The 20,835-nt window shown below is 34.8% G+C and overlaps 1 protein-coding gene across 1 annotated transcript in view; it reads right to left on the bottom strand.

Moving 5' to 3' along the window:
• Positions 1–19,060, bottom strand: part of LOC146540704 (fatty acid synthase-like) — a 38,037-nt gene extending 18,977 nt beyond the window's left edge. Inside the window, exons 1-21 of the mRNA XM_085200379.1 lie at positions 18,908–19,060; positions 18,451–18,643; positions 14,183–14,303; positions 13,232–13,435; positions 12,184–12,300; positions 11,482–11,645; positions 9,337–9,479; positions 8,847–9,050; positions 8,456–8,645; positions 8,173–8,332; positions 7,743–7,912; positions 6,368–6,519; positions 5,529–5,712; positions 4,836–4,984; positions 4,514–4,698; positions 4,217–4,336; positions 2,501–2,610; positions 1,176–1,366; positions 780–949; positions 306–569; positions 111–231 (exon numbers count right to left, since the gene is read on the bottom strand). Of these exons, the coding sequence (XP_085056505.1) occupies positions 111–231; positions 306–569; positions 780–949; positions 1,176–1,366; positions 2,501–2,610; positions 4,217–4,336; positions 4,514–4,698; positions 4,836–4,984; positions 5,529–5,712; positions 6,368–6,519; positions 7,743–7,912; positions 8,173–8,332; positions 8,456–8,645; positions 8,847–9,050; positions 9,337–9,479; positions 11,482–11,645; positions 12,184–12,300; positions 13,232–13,435; positions 14,183–14,303; positions 18,451–18,643; positions 18,908–19,060 (3,465 nt within the window). The remainder of the gene's footprint in view (positions 1–110; positions 232–305; positions 570–779; positions 950–1,175; positions 1,367–2,500; positions 2,611–4,216; positions 4,337–4,513; positions 4,699–4,835; positions 4,985–5,528; positions 5,713–6,367; positions 6,520–7,742; positions 7,913–8,172; positions 8,333–8,455; positions 8,646–8,846; positions 9,051–9,336; positions 9,480–11,481; positions 11,646–12,183; positions 12,301–13,231; positions 13,436–14,182; positions 14,304–18,450; positions 18,644–18,907) is intronic.
• Between the last annotated feature and the right edge of the window lie 1,775 nt (positions 19,061–20,835).

The raw sequence follows: 20,835 nt of genomic DNA on the forward strand, positions 1-20,835 counted from the left end.
CTAAAAAAAGATAATATATGGATTTAATTAAATGTTTTAATTTGGATTAAAAATAAATTATTATTACGCATTACTATGCGTTTTAAAAAGTTTATACTATAATTATTTACCTTCATCTTTGATTTTCCAAAATTGGGAATGAACACATTCTTCTCTAAAACGGGAACCCCGAGAGGAACTCTCTTTGAAATAGGTGTAGCGTGAAGTCCACGAACTTCTACTCCTCCAGCCCTATTAATTTTAATATGTTAATTTACATTTTCATTTATTTACATATATAATTTCACAAAACCTTATTTATTTACCTTATAACATCAACATGAGGATACACCCTAATTTCGAAGCTCTGACGGTTAGAATCAGGATTCATTTTGGATATAGCATCATAATGTATTCCGGCATCAATACAAAGTCTCTCTATCCTCGTTGGGACGAAGAGTCCTCTCGTATCCTGTCCTATTATCTTCATTTGCAGCATACAGTCCATGAAGGTGACCCAGTTGTTAACCCACGCGAGACGACCACGAGTGCCCTCTACATTGCAACCGATGACGCCACGGAAGAGACCACTAAAATGTTATAATTATATTAATTTGTTGCAATATACTGTGCAATATTTGAATAATTTCTAAGAAAAGGATTTCTATTCTACAGAAGATATAAGTGTTATATACTATATTGGAATAATCGTATAAAAATAACAAAAACATATTTAAGAACTCTTAAAAAATATTGAATTAAGTAAATGGAAACATAATATCAGCCATTAATTTATGTACCTGTACTGGTATCCTCTAAGACGAAGCTCCTTATAGAAATCTTTAGTAAGCAAATGCTTAACATTAGGTCCAGTAGCTTCTGGTTCAGCAGGAAGTGCACGATATTCTTGTCCAACATTCTTCTTTGCATAGATCCGACCTGTTACAATGGATGCACCGCTTTCTACGATCTATGAGAAACAACAAAAAGATCATTTGTTTCTTTTATTGTTTTGTTTGGTTATTTTTTTTTAATCTTCATAAATTTACATGTATCAGTACTTATTCCTCTACAATTTGACGGAAAGTGTGGAAATGACTAAATGGGAGCGGAATATCTTAACACTAAGTTCCCAGGTTCCCTGTGCTTCTATGTACAGAATACATCGTGAAGCTATAAAAAAATATGAATCTTACCTCGAAATGTCCACTGCCCTTTTGAATCATAACAATGAACTCCAAGTTTCCGTCTTTAGGTATATTGGTTGCACGTTGGAATCGAACATTCTCGAAGACAACAGACACTTCAGTGTAGAGCTCTCCCATCATCATACCAAGAGTTTCCCATACCATCACTAGGTAACCCGTAGCAGGGTATAAGTTGCGACCTATGACATAATAAATTTAATTAATATGCCCTTGAAATCGCCATAAAATCTTATAATGAATAATTATTTCTTTAAAATTAATTTTTAGAAATAATCTAAGTTACGAAATATTTTGAGTCATTTTTCGTCTAATGCTTTTTACGTGACAGACAGACATGACAGCGTGAAAGGTAGAAAAAGATATAATTATATTTATTACTAGTGGACCCGGACGCGGCTACGCCTGCTTCAACTATTAGAATATTTATTAAATATATTCATGAAATTATTTTCAATTTTCAATAGAATTAGTAAGAAAATATAAGCTTTAATAATCAAAAAGAATAATAAATAGAGACATATTATTAGAAAAAATTATCTGAGTTATTGAAATGAACCAACAAAAGGATTAAAAGTGACTGGTATTCTTAGTATTAGAAAAAGTACATAAAGTTTTCCGTGCGTGCGTACATAGATATCGACTCTACGAAATAACTAAACATTTCTCTATTAAGTAGGATAATTTTAGCGGGCAATATCAAATAAAATAAGAAGAGAACCAAAGTGTAGCTTAAATTAATTATAAACAGCAAATGATTAGATAAACATTTACAATAGTTCGAAAATGTATGAAAATTTATAAAACCGTCAATGTCATCTGCCTGTTCGCGTCGGTCATACTATGGCGCCCGTAAGCTAGATCATTTGGAATCAGTGACATCTCCTTAATTATTTATTACAATGCTATACAGTAAACTATAATTTCAATCTAGATAAAATGTTAAGAGTGAATAGAATGAAAAATGTTAAGAGTTAAAATAAAAGTTCATAAGGATGAATATCAAAATGTCGCGGTAACGGTTGCGTAGCGACGCGACGGTTGTTATTAACATGGCAGAATAAATTGCATGTCAAATTAGAATGTACTTTAAAATATATTAGTTTATATGTGTAATGTAATGTTATATAGCCTATAGCACTTCTGAAGAATGCAGCTTTCATACAAAACAAAAACAATGAAAATTGGACCAGTAGATCCAGAGATCTTAGCGTTCAAACAAACAAACAAACAAACAAACAAACAAACAAACTCTTCCGCTTTATTATATTAGTATAGATAATAGATAAGTAAAACTAGAGTAAAAAGTAATATACCATCAACAACGTGCCCCGCCATGTATTCACTGTCCTCATCAACTATGGACATTCTTACGGTCCTTTCTCCAGACTTCATTTTCTCTTGAGCCTTGTATGATGTAACGTACCTAGAGTAGAGAAAGTTTTTTTGTATTATTTTTTAATTTTAGTTCAGCTTCACGCTGTATCTCGCATATAGCAGGGTAGGTAGCCTAGTGTTATGACACTCTGTTCTCTATTTTCCGTCTGGAAATTCGAACCCAACATATACACGACTCTACTATGAAAATATCTCTGTTTTTACATGATTGATGATAAATTTCATTTGTCTATATTTCTTTACTGATTTTCTAAAGTTTAATAGTTGGTTTGGTTAAACGCGATAATCTCAGCAACTACTGTTTCGAAATCGCAAAAGGCTACATTAGTTAAAGGTAAGGATTAGGTTATAGTATCAATACACAGCTCTTATTTATTCTTATCTTGGGAACTAAGGTAAAAAGCCAGATATTGCTTAAAATCGACCCAATAACCTCTTCAGTATCATCATCCCCCCATTCCACAGCCAGCAATTACACAAGTCCATGTATAACAGTCACGTTTTAATTTCCAACGCTTAATCAACACTCATTGCTACATACTTTGAAAAATACCGCAACATTATATTCGATGAACAAAGTGTACGCAATAGATCAGCTCGGCAGGGCTGTCGTGAGAATGGTTTGGACAGGTATTTATTTTTGTGAATGGCCCTAGTGACATAGGTCATAGGCTGCCTAAATAAATGGATTTTTTAGGGATACGTACTTTTCGGTTGGTTTTTTTGTGGAAATGAGAAAACAGGGAAAGGCCAATCAGGGGTATAACCATGTGATTCTAAACGCGATAGGTTGTGGGATCGATTCCTAGATGGAGAAATGAAATATTTAATATTGTTGTAAATGGCCCTAGTGATATTGGTCATACATAGGCTGACTAAACGAATGGAGTTTTTAATGAACGCGACGTTGAGTCAACCTAACATGCAATATTTCCAGATAAGTAGGTACCGGAAATGGCCTAACGGGAACGGAGTTTCTTATCACAAGGTTCCCAGGTTCACTTTGCCTACTCTACAATATGCGGGATACATCGTGAAGCTAAAAAATAAAAATTATATAATAATATTTCTTATTATATACTTTTAATGAGCAAAAACCCATATTTTTTACCTAAGACCCAGTAAGCAACCCTGTGGGAGCGATTTGTTTGTGGCTGCGTGATGGATGCTCCCCTATTAATATTCGTACGACTTTATTGCGTCGGGTCAGTATACGCGGAAAAATTGCCTTTATTTCTCACATAAGTAAATAGATGCAGTATATTATATTAAATAATTAATTACTAAAACTGAAGCCGTCGTAGTGCAGAGGTTCAGAGGTGTACCTGTAACGCGACGGTTATGGGTTCGTGAATGTAATGTAATGAATTATTATTTCTTCGCTCCGGTGTCGAGGCAAAACGCGGCGTTGAGTTTCGCCAGTCAATACAGAATGCCTTCAAAATTTGGCAGAAAATGGGGAACGGAGTGTCTTATCACTAGATTACCTCTGCCTACCCTACTATGTACGAAATACAGCGTCAAGCTGAAAAATATACATTAATTGAAATTATGTAATAAATTTGTAATAAATAAATAAAATGTATTAATAATAAAAGTCACAATTTAGTATTTTAAAAGAGAGAGATACATACCAGTCCTCGCTGTGTTCCCATTCAACAAGATGCGAGATCATGGGCGTTCCTTGTGATACCGGCAACGGCACTCGCGGATATATCTCCGCTAGGTGCGGGTTCAAGCCAGCCTCGTACAATCTGATGGAATTAAGTCCAATTATAATACTAATTTGTTTAAGAGAAAACAAAATAAAAAAACATTTTCTCCGCTTATTCCTTTTCTTAAAGTATAAAACGTATAAAACTAAAAAGAGAAAAAACGGTCTGTTTGTATTTTTGCTTTAAAAAAACTATATTCTTGTTCGAAATACTCACTTGCCCAAAGCTGTGAACAAAACTTGGACATTATCGTCATGTTTCCTTTCAGTTAAAGCGACATTGATGACTTCCTTCTTCAGAGAGCGACGTAAGATGGCTTGTAATAGACCGTGGGGGGCGATTTCGATGGTGATGGCATTTCCTGGGATGAGGCGTGCACTTTCTTCGAACAATACTGGGCTCTGGTAAAAAGAAATGAACACTACACTAGGTTTCAACACTAGGTTCCCTCTATATACTCTAAATAAAAGCTAAAGAAAATTTAAAAAAGGCAACAACTACATTTTTGAATACTCTCTAGAAATCTATAGAATCTTACCAATAAATTGTTAGTGTGGTATTCGGCCGAAGACAAATCTGCCTTAGGGTCCTTCCACAGTGCTTGGGGCACGGAGGTGGACACCCATCTCTCTGATCTTAGTTTGGGATTTGGTATTACTTCTCTCAAATATTTCAATAGTTTCGGGCCTGTATAATAATATTTACATATTGATTGATTTCTCGAAATATGGCGTTTCGAGCGTGCCAGTTGAGCACAATTCATTTCGCCAATGTCACGTTGTATGGAAAACACACGAAGGAAATTGACCGGTAATAAAAAAGATAAATAAATATTTACATATTAACCATCAAAATATGAGTAAATTATAATTCGTCGTAGATTCAATTCCCAGAGGAATGCTTATATTTGAACTTTTTCAATATATTAATCTGATAAAAAAGCAAAAATAAGGATCGAGTTTCGTCACTTAATATACAACTTGTGCGGAAAATGAAAATCGAGTGAATTAACACTTGACTCTCTAGGTGAAGAGAGTTCCCTACTAGATTCAAGGAAAACGACTTTCCCGAAATTTAAGCAATATTATCATATTATTTTCATAGTTAATTATATTTTTCAATTAACCTCAATAACGAATTTCTTATTTTTGAAGTACCCTCAATAATTCCTTAAAACAATCTAATAATAATTGTAAAAAAAAACTAAACGAAAAATTATAGGTATGTTTACCAGCTTCAGCTATATATTTGGAATGATAAGCGATGTTTGAGCACGGCACTTCCTTCGCGAACACTCCTTGAGCGACCAGCTTGGCGACGAAGCTCTTCATGATGTCAGATGGACCGGATATGGTGCTGGAGTCGGGACCATTGTGACAGGCAACTTCAATTTCCGGTGGGATGATTGTCTTGATCTATGGGTAACATTTAAAGTAGGTTTTTTTTTTAGCTTCACATAAATAATAATATTTCTCAGAAATACCAGAATAGGCAGAAGGAACTTGGGGTTGTTATCCCCATAACTCCCTAATTGTAAGGGTTAGAGGCAAAAAGCTATAATATTGATATTAAATATCAGGCTAGATCCGTTAGACGAAAATATTTTACTTAAACTTTTTATTTTAACTTCATTGATAAGAAAATATGGCTTAGTGGTCAGAACGCTGGCATGGTTTTCAGTAGGTGTGGGTTCTAATCCCGCTACGTTCAAAATTTTATACATTATCTGATAATAGTAATTATAAAATATATTATATACTAGCGGCCCGCCCGCGGCTTCGCCTGCGTGAACTACGTTATTATTAATTTCTGTCTCCATGAGTACCTACGTCCTATAAGTGACGTCCATGTAAAATTTGAGACTCCTAGCATTTGTAGTAACGAAATTTCATACAAATTTTCAACCCCAAAAACAACCCCTTGAAAGTCGAATATTTCAAATTTCCGTCTTAGCGAGCACCTACGTCCTATAAGTAACTCCTATACAAAATTTCAGATTCTTAGCACATGTAGTTTCTGAGATTTCATGATGAGTGAGTGACCTTTCGATTTTATATATATAGATTATACCTCATTGTAACCAAGACCGACAGCCGCCATGGATCCCTTGATGAACGGGGTTTCAACAGAGGCCAAGCCTCTGCTGTACGCGGACAAGATCATCTGTTCCGCTGTGAAACATCCATCTGCGTAGGCGCATCCTAGCTCGCCCACGCTGTGACCTAACGGCAAAAAAAAATAGAATTTATCATGTTTTAACTTGAGTTAAGTTTCGACACTCAACAACACTCAAACAACAGAGTGTTTTAACACTAAGTTCCTTCTACATTTTTTGCTTCGTATGATATAATATGATACAGCGCAAAAGTAGGAAAACATTACGCCTGAGATTTTTTTATAATTTTTTCTTCAATAAATATGTAGATATAGATTTTTAGAATATAAGAAATTTAAATACACGGTAAAATACTAAAATAAACATAATGTAAAGAATATTTTATTCTATTCTATAAACACATTCAAATGATTAGGCTTTAGCTAGTTTTATCCATTCTAAAACTACTTCTGTATGCAAATTCATAGAACACTACGGGTATGAACGATTACGTATTTATGTAGCTGTTTTCGAATGAATAGTAAATGTTTCATTTCAACATAACAATAGAATAAATATTAAAATTACTTTATGTTTAAAATATTTTAAAAAAATATTTTCATATAAAAGAATAATATGTAATTTTCACAACTAGTAAGTAGCAAGATTCCATTGAACTGACACCACTTACTTCTTACTTTACTATAAATGAAACAGCTAATTAAAATGTCATTCCTATTCATTTTTACCAACTTTTTTTAAATATAGCACTGTAGGCAGAAGGAACGTAGTGGCAAGATACTCAGTTCTACTTCCCGCCAGAATTCAAGACATTAGGACCTACTTAGGTACCCTTAGTTTAATTCCATATTTATCCATCATTAAATGAACAGAGTGACCCATCACTATATTCACTTATTATATAGAAAATAGTTCTAAAAAGCCGTCTAAATAGGTAATTATTTAATTTATTTACACTACAGCAATCACTTAGCAGTTTCGCACAGTATCATCCATCAGTGCTAAATAGGCTGTGATTTATTTGTGACGCGTTAGTCTTCTAAATTATAGCACCAATTTGTGCGCTTTGTGTTTACGTGGAACTTCATAGAGAAGGGTAGTAACTCAGTTTTGTGATAAAAGAAATAATTAATCAACCCTTGCCCCGACCCCCCAAAGTTTGCGCTGGAGAAGGTTAAAGGGTTTTTTATTTAATATTTACTTCACGCTGTACGCGGGGTAAGCAGAGGGATCCTAGTGTTAAGGCTCTCCGTTTCCCATTTTACGGGATATAATGTAAAGCCGATTTGATTTGATTTTTTTATGTTTTGGAGTGATGAAAAAGCTTACCAATAATAAAATCTGGTTCGATGCCAACCGCCTTCAGAACGTCAGTAAGACCGATCTGTACGGCCGCTATACCAATGAAAGAGTTCAGGATGTTATCATAGATCTTGGGGTCAGCTTCCGTGATGATCTTGGTCAGGTTTACGCCTTTAGGTTCTAACGCCTTGTGACACCTATTGACAAATTATAAAATAATAAAATTTAATTAACAGCTATTACTCCATCTTTTCTCTCCTTCTTCCTCTTTTTCTCATCTCATGCAAATGATCTTTAAAAGGTTATTATTTTTATTACTTCTTCATATTTTTTTCTATTCGCCAATCTTTAACCAGTTTTAATATTATAAGCTCCTCCTTTGCATTACTTTTATTATTACCTGTATCATTTCTTATCTGAGCTACTATAGAGACAAGAAAAAAAGAAAAATGCTTACTTTTCAATAGCAGCAGCAAAGACAGGTATTCTCATGAGTTGAGTTGCCATACCAGCCCATTGTGAGCCCATGCCAGAATAGACGAACCAAACTGGACGACGTACACCAGAGAAGTATTGAATATCGCGAGCCAAAGATACAGCTTTCGATGGAGTTGAGCCTAAAAAGACGCATTATTCTTGTTAAAATATTTTATAAATATAAAAGAAAAATATTAAATCAAATAATCGAAATTTAGAAAATAATTATATCTCAAAGAGCAAATTTAAACCATTTCTCTTACCCAATAATGAGTATCCCCTAACAACGTGTCCAGTAACATCTTCATTGTGAATACCATGTAACAATCTGATGAGTTCAACATCAACTGTTCTGGATTCCAAGTCGTCAAGGATCCTCGCTACAGCAGATTCTGTACGTCCCGAAATGCAGACGAGACGCGGCAGGTCGTCTGATGGCATACCATTGTTGACCTATTAGAAAAGTAACAGATGAAATTAATTTTAATTGTGATTTTCTATTGATTGTGTATAAATGAGATCTTAAAATTCAGATGTTTTCGAAAAAGACAATGTTTTTTTAAAAATAAGACGCAATAGAGAACGTTGTGGTTCTCTCAGCTTTATAAATGTAAGCAAGATGTGAAAATAAACAAAACTAAAATTTAGATTTACCTTTGGTCTCGCAACGTTCTTCAACAAAGTATGTGCGTTGGCTCCTCCAAAACCGAAACTGTTGATACCAGACATGCCTCTGTTCCATGGTTGTTTTTCCGTGACCACTTGAAGTCTTCCGGAAGCGAGTGAAGCTACACCTTCTCTTGGGACTTTGTAGTTTAGATTTGGTGGGATGTAGCCAGTTGAGTAGGCGATGCAGAGCTAAAATAATTCTAAACGTTAAATTTTCACAATAAACGCTATAATAGACTGAAAAAACTTTTATCATAATAATAAGTAAAGAATTTGACTCCCTCATATATCAAATCATTATTTAAATTTCAATACATTCGATTAGGTTTATTTAATTTTAGAATCTTTATATAAAACAATGCAATAAAAAGCAATTCCAAGCAATCCAACTACTATCAGTTAGCAGCTTTGACAAGAGTCTCCAATACAAGAGTCAGTTTCAACAGTTTTCAAATTTACGCCAGAAACAAATTACCTTTGCAATTGAACAAAGACCGGACGCGGGCTCGCTGTGCCCCAGATTGGATTTGATGGAACCGATCATGAGAGGTTCAGAACGACCCGTGCAGAAGATTTCGTCGATGGCTTTCAATTCTTCTGGATCACCAACTCTGGTACCTGCCCAGTAAATGTTATGAAGTTAAAAAGATTATACATATATAAAATATAATAACTTTACGATGTATCCCGGAATATAGCAGGGTAAGTAGGGAACCTAGTGTTAAGATACTTGGTTCCTCATTTTCCGCAGAATTTTTTGAGGCATAGCGTGTTGAGTGGTGGAACTCAACGCTGCGCTTTAACCACCAAAATGCTACCAGAATAAATCAATGAAAATTATTTATGACCCTATATCTGAGCATATAAGTAACTTTTATTAAATAAGTTACTTTAAGTTTCTTGTACATGTATAATTTCATTAAATTATACATAAATAAATTTATCAACCAACTAACAATTTCTTTGACAAGCAAACATAAAAAATATATTAAAAAAACCGTTCATCATCGAGGCTTTGAAAACTTTTCCTTTACCCAATAAAAAGTATTTATGAAAACACCGCCATATTTACATTTTTCATCTTAATCAATTCATTTCAATTGACGGTATAATAATTTCACATAATTCCCTCCCCCCATACACATATACATACACGGTATTTAAGTTTAATTAAAACGTCCATCGAATGGACTTATTGCCTCTGAGGGTCGCAATCTGTATAGAGCGATCATTGAGAACGATTCATCAATATTATTTGCATTTTTTTATAGCTTCTTATTTTTTTCTATGTATCCTGCACTGCAGAGAGAATGTAGTGTTAAGACACTCCGCTACCCATTTTCCGTTGAATTTTCGAGTACGTGTACTGCTGCGTGTAACTTACTTACTTAGCCTTACTTTACGTTTTTACCAGAACGAGATAACAAATATATATGTAATCCATTCCTCCTAGTGGAAATCGAATCCACACTCATCGCGTTCTCAGTTACACAGTTATTTCACTGTGCCACTGTGCCTCATGTCGTTTAAAAGCCAGCATTTTTCTTAAAACGGACATTTATCCATCCTTTGTGTTGGGAACAATAGTTGTGATGAAAGAGATTTTTAATTTCACATCGTCGGACTGTTCTTGGAGGTCTCAGTTTTATCTATTAGTCTTTTCATGTTTCATGATTCTTTTACACTTATACAACGGTCTTTTTAAGTGCTGGATAAATGAGCTCGACGTTTGTTTACAGATGGTACTAACGTTTCAAGCTATATTAAAAGAACTGTACAAAAGACTTTCAGTTTACAGTGACTTTTATAAATTTTTAGCTTTAAGAGTACATTTTTCGTGGAATTGTAAAACTTAAAAGGGTATGCTGTATAATATAAATCAACTCATGTGCGTGCATCCTGTATACGAGGTGTAAATTGAAATATGCTTAATTAGCATCTTGTTTTTCGTATAGGTTTTTTAATTTGCTTCGTTAAGGAAACAGAGAGAAAACAATGAAGATATTGTGGATATTGCGTAGTGGAAATCAAGAAAATAGTGGAAATAAGTTCCAAGAAAACAAAAATATCGATCAATAAATATATAATCAACAAATATACAATAAGTTTTATGAAAATAAGTATATAGAATAAAACTTGTTTTCATTTGATGAGGTTTTTGCAACAAATGTGCATTCGTAAGTTTTCTTACTTTTAATACAATTATTTTTTTCCTACTTTTGTTTTGAGTTTTTCATACAATAATAAACCAGACACAAGATGTTTGATGGATCTACCGATTCCTAGATCTTTTAAAAATTTGTAAGAGCACCCATAACGCAAGTTAAATCTTACAACGGGTACCAAAGTTCATAAAACCAAAGTTATTAACTGAATGCGGTAATAAATAAGATTGATTTATTGTACCTGGTTACTGTATTCATATATTTTTGACAATTTTCATTTCATCTATTCTCAGTTTTAGAATTTTAGACAAGTCCCGTCTATCTTTCTTATGGAAAATATTTGAATTTTCAAGCATTTGCATTTTTAATAACGTTGCCTAAATAATTATTCACATAAATAGCCTGTACCTATAGATAATCAGGAAGAAATCCATAAATTTTAAGACGTAACTTACCAGTTCCATGAGCTTCCACAAATTCCAAGGAATTCGGTGGAATAGAGCACTCTTCATAGAATTCACTGAGTAAAAGTTTCTGGATGTTACCAGCCGGGTACGTGATACCTTGTTCCTTGTAGCCGTCGCAGTTAGTTTTTGCGTGGAGAATTTGAGCGTATACTCTAAAAGAAATAATTATAATTTTAGCAAAAAAACTTATTCCTTCAATTTCAACCAGATCCTAAGAGCAGAACCTAACCAAACTAACGTCAAACTATCCTTGAAGTGTATCCTTTCCAATAAAAAGAAATCTTCGTAATCGGTTGGCGGGATATTGAGTTATTCGTCCACTCTTAATGCAAATGTAAGACTTATGTGATTTTCTCTTAGATATCATTGTCAGAAATGGACCGAATTAAAAAGGGAATGCCAGAAGTGGAATGGAACTTAAAAAAAAAATTTTTATTGAAATCTACATTATTCAGTTTTAAGCTGGAGTGAGCCTTAACTCTAACCAACTGATAAATACAAAGATTATTTGTAACTTTAAGCTAATTATTATTAATATTTTAAAAACTACCAATTAAGTCTTTTTTACTAAGTAATATTTTAATAAAATATTGCTAGTTATATGCTAAATTTATCTTTAATAACGGCGATTAAAATAAACATGAATATTATTATCAAAGAAATAAGAATAATATAAATATACTAACTAACCTTCTGGAATCCTTGGCTTTTTGCAGAAGCACCACAACTATAGCTTCAGACCGTGCGTAGCCATTGGCGCTGTTATCAAAACTCTTGCACCTACCATCGGGTGATAGCACACCCAATCTGTGGACATTTAAAAAAAAATCTATTATTTTTTTTTCACTTTCACGCTGTAGGCAGGGAAAGCTTAGTGTTGTGACACTTCGCTCCCCATATACCGCCTTTGGGCGCATTAGGTGTTGAGTGGCTCAGTCATCAACTCTTCAGTCATCGTCGCGCTTTGCCTCTCACCAAATTGAAAATATTAAATATTTACTTTCCTCGGGAATTGAACCCACAACCAGTCGCATTTACAGTGTCACGCAAAGCTGGAGGCATGAGTGTCTAGAGGTTAGTGTTCCTGGGGGTTTTTTTTTGTTGGTAAAACTTTTAGAGTAGGCACCAAACTATTCTGGGGTGGGGACAGCCTATCCGGCTTCCCCCCCCCCCCATTCCTACGACCATGGCCACAGGTCTCTATTAGAAAGCAAAGTTTTGAATTTATTTCTCTTTTAGATTTCATTGTTCTATGTTAAGTTAGTATTGTCCGTCGAAACGATATTGTCACCGAGACTACGAACTAGTGCGAAACTTTTAGAAACTCTATCCATCCAATTACTATAAAGGAACTCGGAAAACTTTAGGGTAATTTAATATACTCGTAGCTCTTAGCTGACTTTTTTGTACACATTTTAGCCTTTTCATATGAAAAAAATAAACTAAATATGAGTGAATTCATAGAAAACGTAGTGGGGTTCGAACCCGCGTCTATTGAAAGAACATATAATGAAACTCAACGTAACACTGTGCCAGCGCGAGGATCTGAAAATAATGAATTGCCCCTAGGAGTTATTGAACCCACAACTAACAATCCGATGCTGTGCTATTACAGCACGATAATCTTAAAAAAAATCTCTACAAAACTTAAAACTACCCTTTTTATATTTATATTAAAAACATATAAAAAACCAAAATTCCATTAAAAACCAATCTATCAAAATAAAAAAAACCTTACCTAGAAAACTGCAACGACACATAAGGATGGAGGCACAGATTCGAACCCCCAACTATAGCAGCGTCACAATGACCATCACGTATAGCTCTGAAGGCGTGTTCCAGAGCGTATAAGGAGCTGGAGCAAGCGGAGTCCACTGTGTAAGAGGGACCAGTCACTCCCAACCAGTAAGAGATACGGTTGGCTAACATAGCTCGAGAACATCTGTGGAAAAAGACTTAATTAAAAATCAGTTTTACGCTTTATCTAGTACACAGCAAGGTAGGCAGAGGGAACATAGTGTTAGGACACTACGCTCTCCACATTTTGCTGACTGCGTTGAGTGAAGGATCTCAACGTCGGATTTTGCCTTGATGCCAGAGCGAAGAAATGAAAAAAATGATAAATAATAATTCAGTCGCTCGAGTGGGGGTCGAACCCGTAATTATCGAATTATAGTTACACCCTTGTACTCCTACGTCACGACTGGCCTCTTATGAGTAAAACTTTTAAATTTAGTATAATTTATGAAATAAAATCAATTTCACTTTGAAAATGGGCTGACCATTAAAGTTGCCTTTCTATAAGCGTGTACGGAATTGCTCGAAATTAACGAGTCCCGGGTTAAAGTTGTACTAAGATTAAATGGTAACAGCCAGTTGTAGAATTGTTGTGTAAAAATTTTGTTAATTTTAAAATAATGATTTATATTGTAGTTATTGAATGGAATAGCTATCTGTAAAAATTATCTTTTTTTTAGTAGCAGAGGCAATTTAGTTTTAAGATATTCTATCTTTGAAATATTGTGTGTTGAGTGAGGAAACGAAAACCTGTCAACGTGACGCTAGTAGGTTCGATTTCCTTTCGGAGGAAGAAATTTTTATTTTCGTCTCTCTTTAAAAGACAAGACGCGGCGTTAAGTCCCGCATTCAACACGCATTCTCTCAAAATTTTTGCGGAATAATCACTTACCCAGTGACACCGAATCCATTGACTTGCATTTTTTCGTAGAACCATGTCTTTTCCGATTCAGAGAAGCAAGCACCGATGAACACACCAGTCTTGGTGTTACGCAACTCTTTTGGATTCAAACCTGTAAAAAAATAACATAAAAATTAATAAAAATATTAAAAATGGACGAAAATTATAAAATTAATTGATTTCTTCTTCTTTATGAGATTAGAGAGTAATAAATAATTATATTATAGTAAATGTAAAGAAACATTTTGGAAAAGCCTATAATAAAAGGACAGTTTTTCAATTTCACCCAGTACTCTCGATTATGGTTGGCCATTTTAAGATATTATATACCTTCCATTTCCTATTGAATAACGTAACTCAACGCCGCGCACCGTCTTACCAGAAAAATAAAAATAAACCCCTCCCTTCCTCTGCCTACCATGTGAATAACACAGCGTGAAAATGAGGAAAAAAACGTTTTCAGAGTTGCAATCGAATCCATGACCGTCGTGTTAACAGCCACACAATGTCTCACAGCGCTAGGAGGACCTAAAAGATTTAAAAAGATAGCAAGAAAAGAAATATTATATCTGAATTATTTCAAGATATGGAATACATTGAACTAATTAAATACCTTTTGCCCTACATAGAATGTATGGTAGTTACAAATCAACTGAATATCTGTTACTAATTAATTGGATATATTAATCTAAGAAATTTAATAGCCACTATATAATAATACAATAGAATTATGTATACATGGTGATAAATCTAAATAAATCAGCTTCACGCTGTATCCCGCAAACAGCAGGTTAGGTAGACTGTAACACGACGGTTGTGGGTTCGATCCCTACTCGAGGAAGTGAAATATTTATTTCTTCGCTCTAGTGTCGAGACGAAGCGCAGCGTTAAGTTCTGTCATTCAACACGCAATGCCTCCAGAATTCGGCAGAAAGTGGGGATCGGAGTATCTGAACGTTAAGCTCCCTCTGCCTATCCTGCTGTGTGCGGGATACAGCGTGAAGCTGATTTTTTTTTGACTCCCCCGAATGGAGATGTACACCACAACCTACTGCGTTAACAGTATCACTTTGGGCCCGTCCGCCACGAATGACCTCAACTTTCTCTTAATTTATATATATAAAATCGAAAGGTCACTCACTCATCACGAAATCTCAGAAACTACAAGTGCTAGGAATCTCAAATTTTACATAGGAGTTATTTATAGGACGTAGGTGCTCGCTAAGACGGGAATTTGCAATAATCGACTTCTAAGGGGTTGTTTTTTTTGTTGATAAAAAGTTTGTATTAAACTTCGTTACTACAAATTCTAGGCGTAACAAATTTTGCATAGATGTCACTAGAACGTAGTCATGGAGACAGAAATTGATAATGACATAGTTCACGTGGATGAAACCGCGAGCGGGCCGCTAGTTTATCTATATATATAAAATCGAAAAGTCACTCACTCATCACGAAATCTCAGAAACTACATGTGCTAGGAATCTCAAATTTTGCACAGGAGTTACTTATAGGACGTAGGTGCTCGCTAAGACGGGAATTTGCAATATTCGACTTCTAAGGGGTTGTTTTTGGGGTCGAAAGTTTGTATGAAACTTCGTTACTACAAAATCTCAAATTTTGCATAGACGTCACTAGGACGTAGCCATGGAGACAGAAATTAATAATAACATAGTTCACACGGGTGAAACCGCGAGCGGGCCGCTAGTATTAATATATAAATTAAGCGAAAGTTTAGGCAAAGTAACAAACAGACTAACATATTTTCTGTATAGATAAACATTTGACTAGATAACAAATTAATTTGAAACTTAACGTTCGTTTGAACAATTTACTTTCCGAGCGAAGTTCCCTTAATTTCGGACTTCCTCTTAAGTAAAACGCGCCTTGACAATCTTTATAGAACAAGTGCTCTTATCTTAGAATCCATTAAAACTTTTGTTCAGATTCTGATTATTATAACTCAATGTTGTCTTTGACCGTCTCGAGTGATTCCAAAACTGGTTCATTTCACGCTATGTTATAGTTGCTGTAACGACGGTAGGGGGTTCGACCCCCCAGTTGGGGGAATGAATTGAAAGGAAAGAATGAATTTATTAATATTTTCATTTCTTCGCTCTAGAACCAAAGCAAAAGCCCGACGTTGAATTACGTTACTCAACATGCAATGCCTTCAGAATTGGGAAAATGGGAAGTGTCTCTAAGAGCATCTTAACAGCAGCCCCGTCTAGGAAGAGGTAGGCAGGGTAGGAACCCTGCTACATGCTTGATATAGGGAGAAGCTTGTTTTTATTTTTTTGTATATTATTCATGCCATGGATACCTTTAATACTACAGATAAACTACTATTATTTAAATTTCATTTCCGAATTTCGCTTTGATTAGATGTTCCAGATAACAGCAAAAAAACCTATCATTACATGAAAATGGAGGTAAATGTGTGTAAAAGATAGATATTTCTATATCTATAGCCTCCCACGTCCAATTAACTAAAAGGAGGAAACAAAATGGCGAGAAGTCAGGAATCGACGTCTCCAATGACCACGGCGAGTTTAATCTAAGACCACCAAATTTACGGATCAAATAAATTGATCTCATTACCGGGGGCTGGAGAGCGGTATTCTTAGATACTGTGGGGAAGTTTTTACACCGTAATGGGTACGTTTTTGTTGATATTATAGAGATATTTCCTTTTATGGTTTTATTTATAAAGTAACTATGACTGTAGGCAGAGGGAACCTCGTGTTAATCCACTCTGTTCCCCACTGTCCGCCGAATTTTGGAGGCTTTACGTGTTAAGTGGCGGAACTCAACGCCGCGTTTTACCTAGACACCAGAGCGGAGAAATGAAAATATTTAATATTTCATTTCCTAGAATGGAAATCAAACCCTCAACCTGTCGCGTTTACAGGTACACTTCGTGCCCCTGCGCGCTGCCTCACGACTGGCATGTACTACCTCCAAAATTCGGCGGAAAGTGGAGAGCGGTGTCTCTTAACACTAGGCACCTGCCCTGCTACACGCGTGATACAACGCGTTAAACGCGTGTTTCTATAAAAAATATACTTAATGTATTTTTTTTCTTTAATAAAAAAGAAAGCCATGAGTTCAAATTCACTGATTATTTATATGCCATATTGAATACAATGACGGTACGAGTATAACAACCTTATTAATATTTATGTATTTAGATTTAGAAAATTTATACATTGTTTACATTATATTAAGCATTTCCTTAGTAAATATACTGAGTGGGAATTATTTTGATGAAGTTGATATTTTTTAAAATTCATTTTATTGAAATTTTATAGTGGAAGCCAGTAGTGGAGCAGGAAACAAGAGTGCGGCGTAAATGGGACAAGGGTTCCCGGGAATGAAATATTTCATTTTGTAATTTATTCTGGGAATATAGCAATCACCCACCACTTTTTTTGCATGGATCGATTTTAAGACGTAAAATAGATAATCTTTTTTTTTTCCGTTTCCATAAGAATGTAGAGAAACCCTCTATCCTGTCATATCCTGTCTTACATACCCAATTTTTAACTAAGTCCAGTCGTTTCATCTGTGTGTTGTCTGTCCGTCGATAGAAGTTTTTTTTATGTATATAGAAAAAAATATATCAAAATTAGCTATTTAATAGTAGAAAGATGGTGAAAAAAGCTTATCTGTTCTTCTTTTATTTATTTTTTTTTTTCATTTTTCTAAATTATTTCGTTATTCAAGTTAATAAGCAAAACAGTTATATGAAATCGGCCAAAATATTTTTCTAAATACGGTGTAACATAACGTTCTATTGGGTAAAGCAATTCGACTGTTTATAGGGTGGGAACACAAAACATTTCAAGGTCCTAGGTGACTTATCCACCGCAATTCCCTACTTATTGTCTCCTAACCCTGTTAAGAATTACATTTAAATTACTATTGGTACTACAATTAAATTGGTAATAAAATTACTATTAGTATTGTGTAGCGGAGTGATAAGCGGAGTGTTAATACACTGATTTCCCCACACACAGCATGTCACATCACATGTCCAATGATAAAACTCCACGTCGCGCTTCGTTTATCATAGAGTTATATGAAAATACAGTAAATACATGATTATCCGGCCCTCAGTTATACGGATTCGTGATTATCCGGACTATCAATCGCAAATATTTCTTCTTCTCGAGTGGAGATCGAACTCACAACCAGTCGGTTTTACAGTCACACTTATTTTTTACACAATCATTTTTCTTATAAACAATGATTCTCACCAGCATCAATGACAGCTTCATAAGCTTTTTCTAAAAGGATTCTGCACATAGGGTCCATGGTGTGAGCTTGCTTGAAGTGCACGCCGAAGAACGAGGCATCAAATTTGTTGACATTGTTGATCTTTCCAGTTCTCTGGGGGATCTCAGGGTGAGCCAGCTTCCAACGACGGCCATCTCCTGATATAAGGTCGACCTAAAATGTCAAAAATTAAAATTATAGTTTTAGTCTTTCAAGTTGAAGTAATGCGTCAGTTTCTGTTTTTTCTTAAATTTCTACCAACAATTTAATTTTCTTAGCTTTTTAATATATCGATTTAATATGGTAGGAGAGGCAGCGGGAACGTAGTGTCTTAACATTACTTTCCCTCTCTTTTAACAAGTATAATTAAATTAATTTTGTATTATTAACACTTTTTGAAAACCGTCCATATTCATTATATTTTCTATAAAAACCAACCTTATTAAAGAGATTTTCCTGCAAATGGATGACAGAGTCCGAATCGGGGAAGTAGCCAGAAATACCGCTGATGAGAACCTCATCGCCGGGTGGTGGATGCGATAGCCGGTGTCCCGACGTCAGTCTATCTTCGGAGATAGCCGCTTGTGCCATCTGAAAATAAACTTTTACTTTAAATTACGACAAAAAAAGTTCTTTTTTCGCATTGCAGGGTAGGCAGAGGGAACCTAGTGTTAAAACACTCTGTTACCCACTATCCACCGATCCGTTCAAATAAAAAGATAAAACGTGATATTGGGTTCCCCCCCTCACCACGCTAGATCTCGGAAATTGGGCGAAATGTGAAAAACGGAATGCGGTTTTCTTTATATTAATTAATGACGTAAAACTAATATTACCCAAAATTCAATTATTACATTTTGACTTGCAAATGAATGCACTATGGCCTGGTAATTTGTATATGTGAATACATTTAAAAGTTTAATTTCCTCACCAAACTGCTATTGAAATTTATAATTTAATTTATATAATATTATTAAGTAGATTCGTAATAGTAAGTGGAAAATGTGTAATTTTAATTTTAAAGATATCTGAATATATTAAGAACTTAGCTCTTAACGTAAGGTAAATATATTTGATATATGTATATTAAATATCTCCACCAAGGTTATGAAAGAATCCCTTGGCTCCCGCGGCCCTGGCCTGTGGCGGTTAAGGAGGATCACAGTGAAATTTTAATAAGTAGTGTGGACTGTACACGTAATTGAATACGTCTTTCATAGTTTTTTAGAATTCACCCCCTAAACTGAAAATAATTGCTTAAACATATTTAATAAATATTCATATAGCTCATACGGGCGAAGTCGCCTAAGTCGCCTAGTCACAGATAAATACAAACAATAACATACTCTGACCCTTTGATAAAACAAAAAACTGGTTAAGTCGGACTTGCTCGTCCAGGCTTTCGTACCAATTTCAGGATTGTACGTCAACGGGACGTACAACTTATAAAAAATCTACGTTCGTAGAAATCAAAGAACAGAACCGATATTTGTGATACATTTCGAAAGCAGGATAATGTCTAATTCATTTACGTAGAGATATGAAATCAGGCAGGGGAGGAAGTTGATTCGAATTTTAAAGCAACCTACCCTAAGGTCACAAGTCCCAAGCACTGCCGGAGCTCATCTCCTTGCAATGCGACAGGAGAACAGCCAGCCTAGTGTTCAGAAACTCCGTTCCCCATCAAGACACTCCCGTTCCCCACTTTCCACATTTTTATTTCCTCGCCTTGATAACGAGACAAAGTAAGAGGCGTTGAGTCCCTTCAGAAGGTGGGAAACAGAAGTGCCTTAATGAGAATGGAGCATCTTAGCGCTTGGTCCTCAAGTTCCCTCCGCCTATCCTGCTCTGGCGGCATACAGTTCCCCTTACTTTTTCCCCAAATTTCAAGACATTGTAGAGTGGTCAAACTAACCATCGCGCTTTGTCTTCCACTATCCTTGCCTACCTCTCCCATATATTATGTAAATTTCAAACATTATTAATTATATTCCACGAGGTTTTGTCAAAAAATCTATTATATAAATATTAGAGTGTATAACAATGCTCCGTACGTGTTTGTTGTTTTGACCTTTATTCGTAAGCATATGCACTGAATTACAATATATATGTAAATTTCTGTATATGTTCAAATATTATTCCATTGTAATCACGGTAAATAGACTATTTAGTATAATATATAATTTAAATTAAAGTACTTTTAGGGATTGCAAAAATTATTTATATTATTATTTCATGATTTCTAGAGGATACATGCAGGGTAATGAAAGTAATCGATATCTTAAGGAACTAGCATATTTTTATTACTGATTTACTAAAATATATAAAGTTAAAATCGATAATTACGAGCAAATACTTATAATTAA

Source organism: Heliconius melpomene, chromosome 2, assembly GCF_056956725.1.
Source record: "Heliconius melpomene rosina isolate 202511_hmr_F chromosome 2, ASM5695672v1, whole genome shotgun sequence".
Lineage (NCBI taxonomy): Eukaryota > Metazoa > Arthropoda > Insecta > Lepidoptera > Nymphalidae > Heliconius > Heliconius melpomene.